Source organism: Lissotriton vulgaris, chromosome 12 (assembly GCF_964263255.1).
Source record: "Lissotriton vulgaris chromosome 12, aLisVul1.2, whole genome shotgun sequence".
In the NCBI taxonomy this organism is placed as follows: Eukaryota; Metazoa; Chordata; class Amphibia; order Caudata; family Salamandridae; genus Lissotriton; species Lissotriton vulgaris.
The window spans coordinates 367,194,281-367,209,067 of NC_141700.1; the positions used below are offsets into that span (position 1 = coordinate 367,194,281).

The 14,787-nt window shown below is 42.3% G+C and overlaps 1 protein-coding gene across 1 annotated transcript in view; it reads left to right on the top strand.

Moving 5' to 3' along the window:
- Positions 1–14,787, top strand: part of WDR88 (WD repeat domain 88) — a 305,494-nt gene that overhangs the window by 172,659 nt on the left and 118,048 nt on the right. The window contains exon 4 of the mRNA XM_086946455.1: positions 1,450–1,513. Coding sequence (XP_086802581.1) covers positions 1,450–1,513 — 64 coding nt within the window. The remainder of the gene's footprint in view (positions 1–1,449; positions 1,514–14,787) is intronic.

Consider the following 14,787-nt stretch of genomic DNA (forward strand, 5'->3'; position numbering starts at 1 on the left):
TTTGAGCAGGAATCTGTACTGGAAGAATAGAGAAAAAAAAATACTATATCTGCCTCATGTTTGACATTGAAGATTTTCTTTTCAAATGGTGTAACTGAGGAACAGGTGTTATTCTAACACATCGATTAGTGTCTGCTTTTATCAGTTGAAACCCAAGACAAGCAATGAGATTTATGACTCTTCCTATTGATTGGGGGCCTTACTATTCCGGATTTTGCCTTTTACTTTTATGCTTGTTGTTTTGTTGTTAAAAATGCATATTTTATTAACAGGAGAAGATGTTAGTAATGGGGCGGAGGCCCCGTCTATTTTTCAGGTCTTATTGGGTACTGTGCCACGTCAATGCTTTTTTTAAACAAATTGAAAGCAGTTACTACAAGCGCACAAGGTTTAAGATACTTATATCAGCTTTTAATGTCTGGAAAAGAATACGAAAGCTTTGCTCAGTTGGGGAAATTTCCCAGTATACTCCAACAAATGCTGTAAATATTCTTCCTTCTATCTTTTGGGATACTATTGCTGAGGATTGGAGAGGAAAGGGCATTGTTCAACTGTGGGATTTTTTTTTGTAATGATGGCTCACTGATGTCTTATGAAGCATTATCACGACAGTATAATTTGCCCAAAAACCAATTTTTTATGTTTCTACAATTAAGAGATTTTATTTTCCGGAAAAAAGTTAGATCGGATTCTAGTTAAGTAGTTACTGCTGTCCAACGACAGGTTAAAATTGAGGTGCTGTACCAAGTACTGTTATCCTGTAGAAAGGATGATCTAGATAAACACAATGTTGAATGGGCCGCGGCCTTGGGCACGGATAATTTGTGCTTAAAGGATGCTATTATTAGATCCAGGAAGACTTTGTTGTCTGCGAACCTGAAAATGTTTTAAAACCTTTTTCAATTTATATTATACCCCTGCACGGATGTTAAAATGGGGGAATGGACAAGATGGAAAATGCTTTTGATGCCGGGGGAATTATGCAGATATTTTACATATTTTTTTTCATGTGTGTGGCTGTCAAATTATATCCAATACATTAAACAATTTTTGTCTAGAGTAATAGGAGATCAATTTGTTATAACACCTATAATGATACTTTTGGGTATTGGACCAGATGTTGGCAAGGGCACCCCCCTTATACAAACATAGATATCTTATTTTTATTGCGATGACTGTTGCCCGACTTTGCATTGCGGCCTTGTGGCTACAAGCCGAACCTCCCTCCTTTGATTGATGGAAGGCTAAGATGTATAATTTATTTTTGTTAGAGCATAGTTTGTATTCTGTTAAAGGGGTCAAGAAATGTAAAATTGGGCTTGTAATTTGGGGGAGGTTTTCTGACTTAATGTCTATCTGAATCGCTTTTGTTATTTCTGTACTGGCTCATTGAGTTGCTGTGGAAAAAAAATATATTTAAAAAAAAATGAAAATTTCTTTTTTTTCCAGATTGATAACATCTTCCTTTGATAAGACAGTGAAGGCTTGGGACATGGAGACTGGAAAAGTACTTGTATGTATTCTATGGCTATTCATTCTTTTGCTGTTTTGCTCTCTTGGCTCAGTTCACCAGAGTGCTGGCTAAATCATAAATGTCTATCCAGGGCTTTAAGTGGAGCTGGTCCTGTCGGTGCAAACACACCTGCACGGCCATCTTTTGACTAAATACTTACAGTCTAACATCATTCCTAAGGGGCTACATGTAACAAGGCTGCAATCTTCAAAGATATCCCCAAATTCAGTGAAGGTTTCAGCTTTGTAGCCAACAATTGCACAAGGCATTGGATGGTGCTCAGTGTAGGGACGGCTCTTGAATATGTTAAAAAATTGACCCACGAAATAGCTGACTTAAAGAAGAAGATCCTAGAGGACAGGGCACTAAATAATGCTAAAGAAGCCCTTGACTGTCAAGAGAAGACTTTTATTGAATTTAACACCAACAGATTGAATACAAAATTGGATAAACTAGCAAAGAACAATAAAGCCTATGGCAATAAAGTCACCTATCCCTACTTATCAGAGGAGTTCTATCAACAAGACTGCCAGGGCTTTAACACCAACAGGAGTAGACTGCGACCAAGAAGGTTTGCCACTTTTTCCGACTTTTCAGTTGGAAGTGTTTCTGACAGTGATATAGAAAGACCAGGAACTAGCAATAGTAGCCGCACCTACCAAAATAGTTGGTCTACTTTTTTAGAGGACAATCCCTGGATGGCCAACGGGGCTGGGGGTCAAGAACAGAACTGGGGCAAATTCAGGGGTTGGAACACAGGACATAACGCACATAGACGGAACACAAGAGTCCCTTTCTTCCCACAGGAGAATCACGGGGAGATCCAGACCCGGAGGCAAACTTACAGGTGGTAGCTAGATGACCATCGAACATGCAAATGTGTATGGGACAGGATTCGGTCACACAAATAGAATCTAACAGTTTGGGCCCTGTATTGGACATAGAATCTTAGGCTCAATCAGATCCTATCATAAAACTGCCAAAACACATACTAACAGAATCAGAAAAAGCATTCTAGAAAAAGGCTTATCCTTTATTTCTACTGCCCCTTCTAACACTTTCAATACAAAAATGTAATTACAGCAATTGTTTTGAAAAATAAGGTTGAAATATTTCTTTACTAAACATCCCTAACCTGTATCCCAAATAGAATGCCACTAATCTGAGACCTCCCTCTACTTTCATGCCAGCAGCATATCTTGTCACACAGAAAATTATGGCCTTTGAACAAAATGTTCTGAAGGAAGTTATGGACCTACTTAAAGACAGAAAATATATTAAATATAACATCACCAAAATGGAAAGGACAGTCTGGAATCACTCCAGAACAACAGGAACATTGTCATTAAAGCTGCGGGCAAGGGCGGAGCTGTGGTTATACAAAATACCTCAGACTGCGTTCCTGAAATAAATAGACAACTAGGAGTTCAGGAAAGTTACTTGAAGATTAACAAGTATCCCACTCAAGACATTGCCAAATTGATTTGGAGACTAACTCAGAAATCTTGAACACCCAGCAGGGAGGCCTATTGTCTCCAGATGCGGTTCTATTTTGGAACCACTCATCAAATACATTGATATGTTCCTAAAACTGTGGGTTGAAAAGACTAGATCCTACTTTAGTAACAAAATGGCAGTGCTACAGTTGGTACAAAACCAACCATTTGACAAAAATAAAAATTTTTAGTAACACTTGACGTTGCCTCATTGTATACCAGCATACCTCGGGACGATGATGGACGGAATGTAGCACATTGGCAAAACATTCACCCCCGTCACAGATCTGGGTTTAATCCATCATTATTTTTCTCAACAGATCTGTGACTGGGGGTGAATGTTTTGCCATTGTGCAACATTCGTCCATCATCTTGTGTGGTTTGCATCTACTAGAAATAGCCATGAGCAAGAACTTTTTTATTTTCCATAAAGACTTCTTTTTGCAACAGAAAGGTGTAGTGATGGGAGCCTGCTATGCACCCAACCTAGCTAATTTGTTCATGGAAAAATATGAGGACGAACATATTTACAACATGGTAAACCCATTTTTAGATAACATATCTATGTGGAAACGTTATATTGACGATGTGTTAATGATCTGGATTGGCGACATGATTAGTTTTCTGGACTTCTCCGTTTGGCTAAATGGCAGATCCCCAGACATACAATTCACCATGACATACGACAGGGAGACCATAAGCTTTTTGGACCTATCCATTAAAAAAGATGATTCTAAGATTGTTACAACACTTTACAAGAAACCAACTGAAAGAACCACACTTCGTCGATACAATTCACATCACCCAAGAAATCTCTGTGACAACCTTCCTTGTGACCAATTTTTAAGGTTGAGAAGGAATTGCATGCACAGAGCCGATTTATTTCAAGAAACAACATATTATTGACCAAATTGCAAGATAGAGGCTACCCTAAGGGTCTCCTCAAGAGAGCCAGGAAGAGGGCATTGTACTGCCCCTGCAATACTATGCTTGAGGTCCAACATAGAGTTATGGTAACTGACAGGCTAGTGTGCATCACCACAATCAATACCAGGAGCAATGATATCAAGAAAATAATCAACAAATATTGGAACCTTGTTGCCACAGACATCAACATGCCTGAAAAACCTATGTTTGCCTTTAAGAGAGGTAGAAACATTAGAGACTCTGTGGTTAGTTCCTTTTTTAGGTTGAGCCTAGAGTTAGCGCGCAAACTCTGCGCTGTTGAAGATCTGCTGTTGTTCAGTGCGTGAGGGAAGCCCCGCCCACTCCCCAACCCATATTTTTCATTGACTTGTGTCTTTGTCATTCGTAAATGCTGCCTTTGGATTCGTTTATAAGCTTGTTAGTCCCTCCTTATTACGGTCATGCCATCATTTGTATCCTCCCATGGCTACTGGCCCCTTTACTTTGAGTGTTACGCGGTACGTGTTACTTAGACTGTGAGCACTATCTTCTTTTATGAGGTTTTTCTACTGCCTTCTCTACTCCCCACTTCCTCCCGTTGTCTGTGCCTTCTCACCCCCTCCTGCACTCCTGTTGTCCGTGCCTTCTCGTCAGCTTTTCCCCCTCTCACACTCATGTTGTCTGTGCCTTCTCCCCCTCACTTCCGTTGTCCATGACTCCCCTCCCTCCTGTTGTCCGTGATGACTATCATTTGCAATGCAATAGGTCTCGCGTAAATGTGAGTCCTATTGCATTGCAAATAATTGTTGGAAAATATCCCCACTCTAGACATCAGATCACAATGGAATTTTCCACCACTTCTGGGACACTTTAAATGTGGCCTCTGTAAAGCCTGTGATCTCACTGTGGAGAGAAAATAATTATTGTACAACAATTGCACCTTTACCTTAAGATACTAGACCAACTGCAACACATGGGGAGTATTATATGCCGTTACATGCACCTGTAACAAGATTTATGTGGGTTAAACCATACAAAAGGCCAAAGTAAGGATCCTGCAACACTGCTGCAGGATACGATGCAAGACAATAGAGGCCCCCTTAGTGGAACACTTCCAGACCAAAGAGCATTAGGTGGAAGACATGAGATGATGGATTTTGGAGAAAGTTTGCCAGAGCCCAAGGGGGAGGTGGCATGCAAACAAGACTCAACACAAGTGAGTGTAGATCGATACACACTTTAGACACTGTTGCATATGGTCTGAGCGAGTTTGAGGAGATTAATAGATAGGTTCCCCTTCTAGGCGCCGAGGCAATTTACTCCTTGCCCTACTAAGAGGTTGGGCAAGTGTTGAGGGGTTCTTGCCTGATACAGTTGCTGAGCTGTTGTTGCCTGATATCACTAGACCATTGGCAAAGGGGCTCACTCGCCCCTCTATGGATAAGTGTACTGAGGTTTAATTGTCTGAAATCACTAAGCAGGACGCACTGAAGTCACTCAATGACTAGTCGAATCTAATCAGGATTGTCACATAAACCACACATTTTCCTGCAGTGCACAGACATTTATTTATGTTAAAGAGCAAGTCTATAGTACAATTGAATTCTATTGAATATAATTATGACTTTACTTGTGAATAAACATCATTGTATTCATTGTGACTCTAAAATTTCAGTTAAAAATGTGTCGTTCATGGAAAAATGTGGTTGTATTCCTCTGAATCTCTAAGAACTATTCAGCACGCTCTGAGATAAATTGTATTCTCTCGTGATCTCAATAGGATATCCATTTATGGTTTGATCACCTTGTATCGTTTTTTAAATGTACACCTTCTATGCTCATTTATGCACAGTGCTGATGTACACATCTCTCAATACCTGCATCTATGATCAAATTTTTTTTATTATTGATTTTCTCAAATTCACATAAGGTTACCTGTTATTAAGCTACACACGGGGTAATTCAGTCCTTCACGTCGATAGAATCTTTCTCTCCCATCGGTGTTCCTAGATGGACAGACATGGTCTATCTGTAGCTTCAGTAATCACGTCAATTGGCAGGACTTATCGCGCATTCCGCTCAAACTTCCCAGATGTACACGCTGATGCAGTGGCCGTCCTCTCCTCCTATTTAACAGCCGGCTTACTTAGCACAGTCGGTTATCCGAGTCCCGTGCAATCACTGCACCACGTCGGAAAGGTGAGTCCAAAAACTGACGGCTTTCACATTTTTCTCAGTCAGCTCCATGAGCCCTAGCATCTTTTCGTCCTCTGCCAGTTTTTATCAGAAATTTGAAGCTGGTAGACTACTTCAGCATACTTTCCACATGGTAAAAAGTGAGTCTGGTACCTCCACTTTGTCAACAAGTTAAGTTCTTGTAAAATATTTTTTTCCCGTAGTCACTTTTGCCCTCATTAATTCACCATAGGGCCTGAATAATACAGAACAAGCTCTGGATTGAGTCATTCACCAATCATACGAACTTCAGCAACACCCTTCCAGGGTTGCCCATTAAATTTAAAAGGGTACGTCTTCCTTATCCTTGCATGGTGCAGGCACTTTTGTAGTTCTTTATTCTTTCCTTAACTAGCTGCGAGTGGGTGTCTTAGATTAGCTATTACCCTACATGGGTATACCTATGTGATTCTACACACTTTCCTGAATCAAAGAGTGAGCTCACGCTTTTTTGTAAGATGCAGGGAACCGGGTTTACCTGTACTAATTAGTCATGAGCGGGGGTTAGTTATCTCATGCCCCTTCAAGGATATACTCATGTCCATTTCACATTGTAGATTTTGTGCAACTGGATAGGCCCTGCTTGCCGTCCGAGTAAACGACATGATTGATGACACATGCTCCCCCTGTTCACTTTTGAATCATTAATCCACTACCGGTGAGTTGCCTTTGCCAGCCCACCTTTTACCTGCTATTGCAAACACACAATACTGATGTTGCATTTTTCCTGTATAGGCTGTTGGTAGGACACTCAATAATCCTGAAGAAGACCCTGTGATGTTTTTCTAACTGACAAGTACACCATGGGTCGAAACGTTGACGCTTAACAATATCAGGTTCTGAGTCTCTACGTCCTAACGAATCAAGGCTAAGGACAAGATAGGGTGTAGATTGAACAATATATGTACTAATTCGACTGATTGTTTAAAACAATTCTTTTTGTATTGTCTAGATGTGTGCATTATTTATCTGTTGTAAATATTTATGTTACACATTCACATTATATGTTGTGTATTTAGTTTTTTTATAAATGTTTTATGTCCCATGTTACAAATGGACAACAGCCATATACTCCATGAATTAATGGATATATAAAACATGAATGAATGGATATATAAAAATTCAAATGTATTCTTCTTGTCTAGTGTGTCTCGATGTATCCATTTGAGGTTCTGTAAATTACGAATTCGTTCGTGCTCAGCCTCCATTTTGTAGTCGCCGCCATTTTGTGTTGCCCTCACTCAGGCAGCCCGGCGAACGCGATGTTTTTGTCGTTTCTGCATTTACGTGTCAGGTGGCTTCTTTGCCTATGTTTACTAACGAGTGTCAGGGTCTGGCCGAGTACACTAATTCCTGTCTGAGCTGATTAATCCCCGTCCGGACTATTTGTTGGTTCACACCATTCTTTCCTCTAAGTTATCTTATCTGCTGTCCTTCGCAACATGTCTCATGCATTCTCCTGTTTCACGACTGTTCTTCTAAAACATGCAGCTGTGTTTTCTCTGCTTGTAAATCAAATTTTGTGGATTAATTTGTAATTTGCTTAAGGGGTCGAGTGACAAACATAACCGGGAACTTGAGTTGCTTTGGACATAAAACATTGTCTATAATGTTTGCCTATGGCTCATGCTCTTGTGTGATTGCATTTTGCATTGTATTGTATCGTATATAAACCTGTGCGCCACGGAGTTAAGTGGCAGTCTCTTTTAAACCTCGTTATACCAACGACTTCTAAGACCACTGTACTAGCTGCAGCTAATAAATACCATCTTCTACGCCAGACGAAGAGTCCGTGTCTCTGTTTCTGACAAGGCAGGTGAATCCCGGGGATTTCAGGCGTACCCTGCGCCGCCGGGCCTTAAGGCTGCGGTTCTCCAACTGGCGCCCAACGTGGGGCGACTTCAGCTGTAGTGGTTGAGCACGAGGGTCGTGAGGAGCCCCGCAAGAAAATTCCGGAGGAGGCGCACCACGTGATCGACCCCTGTATGTCGGAAGTGGACCGAAGGTCTTTTACAGCACGGCTACTCCTCTCTGACGGCTGCTGACGACTACTGCCCTGACTGTTGCCCTGCCTTGGACCCTTTTGATGATGTTTGGAAAAACGAGACGATAGACGGACCTACGCTGGTGTAGGATGATCCTTAGTTAAGTATTTGGTGGGTCGCTCCCACAAAAACTTTGTTTTGTTTTGTTTTTGGGTTTTTATTCGGGTATTGCAATAGCCGAAGCCAAGGGGTAAGTACGTTTGTACTGTTTAATTGATTCACACCCCTTGTTGTTTGTGAGCAGTCTAGAGAAGTGACGATGCCTGGACTGAGTAAGTTCAAAAGAATTTGTTCCTTAGGTTGTACCAGGGATTCCCAGTTGGAGGAATCATGTCCGATCCCTCCAGTTGAAACTCCCACTTATGAGCTCTATTCGAAACATGGTATTGGTCCCATTACCTTTAACGAGACATGGGTCCGATACACGAAGAATAGTGGAGTTTTGAGATGGCCCCCGAATGGTAGTTTTGACCCCGCTATACTAGATAATTTGGAAACGATTCTGTTTAGAAGAAAAGCCCGGCCGGCAATGTTTGACTCTTTTCGCCTTTGGCGTAAGGAAGCCAAACAGAAATAAATTAAACAAGCAAAAAAGGATAAGAAAACACTAAACATGTCAATTAATCAGGCTGCTCAGCAGTTTAAAAATAATGAAGTAGACGGTGCGAATGAGATACTGGAGAGACAACATTGCATGGCGATAGATAGATGCTATCCGATGCTGTCTACTTCCTCTCCAGATAAAAGTAAGGAATTGGAGGAAGATTCCCTAATGTGTTGTTTATTGAATTCACCTCCGCCCTATGCCCAAAATCTTAATGCACCTCCATTACCCCCTCCTATTGCTCAACCAGTGGTTGCGCAGTTGCCGATTGTTCAGCAACCGGCTCAGCCTACTAATGCTTCTTTGCCTACCTCTGCTCCGTCTTTACATCCTGTAATTCAGCCCCCTCCACCTCTACAATCCCCCGCTCTTGTTCCTCAGTCGGCTACGTTTCAGTCTCCGTTGCCATCTACATCTGTAATGCCTCCTATTCTCTTAAGGGATTCTCCTACCTCACATAGAAGAATAGCAAATGCCATTTCGAATTTCTTTTCTCCTCTTCTTGGGTCTTTGAATCTGTCTCCAGCTTTCTCTAGACGACAATCTTGTTGTCAACTTCCTCTTACGGACGAGAAAGTAGTTTTGGGTTCCCTCGCTCGTAAATGGATTGAGAATGGACTAGAATACAGTACCGAAGACATTATGAGCTCCTTCCATCAATGGGTAGAGCCCACGCAGAGATATGTTTTTAATGTCATGTGTCAAACTCTTATTAAAGGTTGGGAAGATATGGAGTTAGATACAGTCCCTTCGAAGCAACTGAAGTTACAAGCTGATTTTGATAAAGGTTTTATTGTAGGACCACGAGTTGAAGAAGCGGTGAAAAGACTTGTTGCGTTTCGAGCCATGTTTTTGTCCCTGTCTTTTTCCGAGGCTGATCCTGCTAATAAACAAGGCATTAAGAATTATCCGATGCGTGAAGTTCCTCCCGTATGGAGAGAAGCGGTGAATGGTCCACCTCCTGTCCCTGCTCATTTCCAGCGTATATGGGTCCACGAACCCTGGAAAAGGTCTGAAGTATTGGCGCTTAAACTAACTCTTCCAGACCCCCGTAAAAATCCTGCCGGATATTATAAGGAATTGTCTCAAACAGTTGAAGCCTGTATTATGAATTTGGCTGATATTGATATGTTATTTGGAAATGTTGTTCCTCAAATAGTATGGGCACGGATTCGTAAGGAAAATCATGTTGGTGAATTAGGTGGTGATTGGGCTGCTATTAGGGCCGCCAATGCAAATCAAGTGGGTGGTGCAAAACCCGAGGATCTGATTAGGGCCCTACCAGGCAGAATAATTGAATTGATGAAGACAATGATGCCTGCGGTGCGAGTAAATTGGGATAAGCTGGCTGCATGCAAGCGAAAGAAAGATGAAAGCGTCTCGGATTTCTTCACTCGTTTTGAAGAGACGTTTATTGATCATAGTGGTCAGGATTTGAGTGTAGAGGGTGGCCAGCGGTTGTTTGTGGATAAGTTTGTATATAACTTGCTTCCTGAATTGTCAAATAAATTAAAGAGTTCTGAAAGTGCATGGGCTGTCTCTTCCCCTGCTAAAATATTGGCTACTGCACAGTATTATGAGAATAGAGATAAGGAGGAGAAGGAGAAACAAGAGAAGAAAAATAAAGATTTGAAAACTAAGGTTCTTTTACAGTAGGCTTATCCTCCGCGTCCTGCACAGTCTCAGTTTTCTCAACCCCCACAGTTTCAGAAAGTGTTCCAGAAGCCTGAGGATTTTGGTCCACGACCTTTGTTAGGTCCTAATCAATGTGCGTATTGTAGGGAAGAGGGACATTTCAAGAATAGTTGTCCGGTTTTATTACAGCGTAATAATGGGATGTCTGCTCCATGAGGTCGTGGTAATTTCCAGACTGGATCTAGAGGTAGAGGACGAGGTGTGTCCTCTCAGGAGCAGCATTCTTTTCCTCCATCTACTACGAATTACTTTGATCAGCAGAGAGTTCAGTCTGCGCAGTATTATAATGACGATTATCATGTTGAAGATAGGGGTGACGATTTTCATATCGAATAGGACAGCCATGGACGAAGTAAGGGAGTTGTGTCGATTCCAGTAGATCAAAATGGGCCGTATGTCACTGTCAATACTATGGGTGTTTCAGAACCGTTTCTTTTGGATACTGGTGCAATGAGAAGTTTTATCATTCATTCTAAACTCCCTGGGGCACCTTTGTCTGGCTTAATGAATACTTCTGTAGGATTTTCTGACGCCCCAGTCCGTAATCCGGTTTCTTGTCCCTTGCCCGTTTCGATTGGTCCTTATGATTTGGATGCTTCACTTATTCTGACAACTGGTTGTGTCGAGAACCTGCTGGGTCTGGATTTGTTGAAAAGACTACATGCAACATTGTATTGTTCCCCTTCTGGCGTGCATCTTACATTGGGGAAGAAATTGACGTCTTCCATTTATTTGTCCCGAGACCAGTTTCCACCTGAGTTGCTTTCTCTTCCTGAAAGTCTTTGGGCTACAGGCCCAAATGACGTGGGTCGTCTTGCAATCCCAACGTATGTTGTCACAGTTAAAGAGAATGTTAGAATGCCACTCATTCCCCAATACCGTATCTCTAGTGATGGAGAGAGAGCACTTTTGACTATTGTTGATGATTTTATTCAGAAGGGTGTGGTTGAAGAAACGAGAGGCAATGTTTGTAACAGTCCTGTTCTTCCGATTCTTAAGAGAACTGATCCTTCACAGCCTCCTGTTTATCGATTTGTTATTGACCTTAGAGAAGTCAATAAAATTGTTGTGCCACAGTTTCCTGTTGTTCCGGACATTACAGCTTTGTTGACGATAATTCCTGCTTCGGCAGCTTGGTTTTCAGTCATAGATCTCAAGAACGCTTTCTTTAGTATTCCTATTGCTGAAGAAAGTAGAGATATCTTTGGTTTCTCTCTAAGTGGCCGAAGTTTTCGATTTAAAAGAGCACCTCAAGGTTATTGTGAAAGTCCCTCCATCTATAGCAAGGCTCTTAAGTCACAACTTGATGCTTTCTCTTTGCCTCCAGGCGCTACGCTTATTCAGTATGTGGACGATTTGCTGGTGGCTGCTGATACGGAAGATGTGTGTAAGAGTGTGAATGTTGTGTTGTTGCATCATTTGTCTGTTCTACATGATAAGGTGTCACCCTCTAAGCTGCAATATGCCCTCCAAGAGGTTACCTATTTAGGTCATCTCTTGTCGAAGGAGGGAAGGCGATTGACCCCAGAACGTATTCACGCTATTTCACAGATGTCTGTACCTACCACACAGAGAGAAGTGCGTGCCTTTTTGGGTATCACTTCCTACTGTAGACAATGGTTTCCTAATTTTTCACTTTTGGCTAAACCATTGTTGGCACTAACGTTGAAAGATACGCCCCATCCACTCCTTTGGACGGATGAATGTCAGAAAAGCTTTGTTGACCTACGCACTGCTCTGTGTTCTGCTCCAGTGTTGGGTACCCCGGATTATAGCAAGTCCTTTACACTGTACGTTCACAAGAGAGAGGGTTGCGTATTGTCAGTTTTGACACAGCAATTTGGAGATAAGCAGAGGCCATGTGCCTATTTCTCCGCTACACTAGACCCAGTAGCTAAAGCTTTGCACAGTTGTCTCAGAGCTACGGCAGCTACGGCGATTTCTATTAGATAGTCTGCCGGATTAGTGTTGGATAACACACTCATTGTTATGGTTCCACATGCAGTGGATACCTTGTTGAATAGAACAAGAACACAGCATCTTACGAGTGCTCGTTAGTCTGGATACGAGCTGACACTTCTAGCGAGTCATGTACATATCAAAAGATGTAACACATTAAATCCAGCTACACTGTTGCCATTCCCAGATGAGAAAGACACTCAGGAAAAACATGATTGTTTTCTTCGAACGGAAGAACAAACAAAGGGTGGGATTGATTTAAAGGATCCTATGGGTGGATGGTTCTTGTTTCAAGCTTCCAAATGGGGAGACCACTTCTGCCTATGCTGTCACCACCTTATGCACAATTGTTGAGACGGCACGTATTGGACATAATTCAGCCCAAGCAGCTGAATTAATAGCCTTGACTAGAGCGTGTGTGTGTGTTGTCGAAAGGAAAGAGAGTGAATGTCTACACACATAGTCAGTATGCTTTTGGCGTTGCGCATAGCTTTGGTAAATTATGGAGGGAGAGAGGATTCTTTACCTCTCACGGGACAAAGATCCAGCATGGTCAGTTAGTGACTGATCTTCTTGAGTCACTTACCTTACCTGCACAGATAGCGATCATAAAGTGCAGCGCACATTGGAAAGTCACAGATGATGTGGGTCGTGGAAATACGTTTGCAGACGAGGGAGCAAAAACTACAGCGAGAGACACTGCTAGCCGAATGTATGTGGCAGGTCCTGCAAACTGGGTTAGGGAAATTGGAATGTGTGAAGACACGATTGAGAGTGTGAAAACGATTCAGGGAGAGGCTACTGAGAAGGAATTGAGTACGTGGAAAGAAAGTACGTGAATGTTAGACTCGATGGGTTGTTGGACCGAGTTGTCGGAACATCAGCAATGGTTATTACCGGACGCTTATGTGTTGCCGGTTGTGACTATGGCTCATGGTCCAGCTCACATAAGTGTGAAAGGCATATGTAAGCTCTTGGCTCCTGTGTGGCAGAATGAAGGAATCCCAAAATGTGCAGAGAATGTGGTTAAGCATTGTATTGTTTGTCTAATGCATAACCCAGGAAAGGGTACCCCAACTCCGGCAGGTCATTTTGCTCCCCCGTCATATCCTTTTGAAGTATTGCAGATCAATTACATTTATATGGATCGATGCAACAACCTTAAGTATGTTCTGGTGGTGGTATGTGCCTTTTCCCGCTGGATAGAGGCCTACCCCTTGAAAGATAACACTGCTCTGTCAACTGCTAAAGTGTTGCTTAAAGAGTTCTTCCCCAAGTTTGGTTTGCCGCTAATTGTCTGGAGTGACAATGGAAGTGAATTTGTGGGTCAAATTATGCAGAAAGTGTGTTCTGGTCTTGGTATTAGACAGAAGTTCCATGCGGCAAACCATCCACAGTCAGCGGGTTTGGTTGAGTGTTATAATGGTACACTCAAGCTTAAACTAGCCAAGATTCAAGCCAGTACGGGCCTTGCTTGGCCTGATGCCTTGCCCCTAGCTCTTTTGTCAACCAGAACTACTGTGCACTCTCGTATGGGACTTAGCCCATATGAAGTGGTATTCGGACGCCCAGCAAATGTTTGGGGTGTCCCTTGTCCCAAGAAATACTCAGACATACCATATCCTCTGTTAACTGACTACTTGCATGACTTGACTACTAAATTAAGTATTATTCGTCAACAGGTACAAAGTGCTTTGCCGGAGGCCTCCACAGACCCAGGTCACACCATTTTGCCCGGTGACTGGGTCTGCATCAAAAATTATCAACGGACTAAGAACTTGGAGCCTCGTTGGTCTGCGCCTACGCAAGTTTTGCTCGTCACCCGCACAGCTGTGAAAGTGGTCGGAAAGAGGAGCTGGGTGCATGGTGTGCACTGTAAAGGGGTGCCATTGCCATTACCCTTCGACCAGTGGATCCGCAGTGGCGTAAGGGAATCTGATTCTGCAGCGATTCCTTGTTTTGTGCCTTTCAGTGATGCTCAAATTTATGGAACTCAGTCTGAGAAAGTGGATGACAACATTCTTCAAGCTGCTGTGCCTGCGCATCTTCGAATAGACACTACCAATCCAGAAACTTTATTTAAGGACCAGACCGTGCCGAGCAAAACACGCTACAACCTGAGGCCGAGAGCTGACCAAAGGAACTGAACACTTTGAACACTTTTTCCTTATTACTCAAAGACATTTTTTTGGGGTCTTTTTGCCTTTTTTTTTGTGTGATATTTAGTATTAGATGTGCCATCTGTCTCCGTCGCAGGGTCACGGTAGCAGACTCAGACTGTAACCTGGTTTTTCTTCTTTTAGCCAGTCGCTAGTGCCTCAAGATATACAGAAG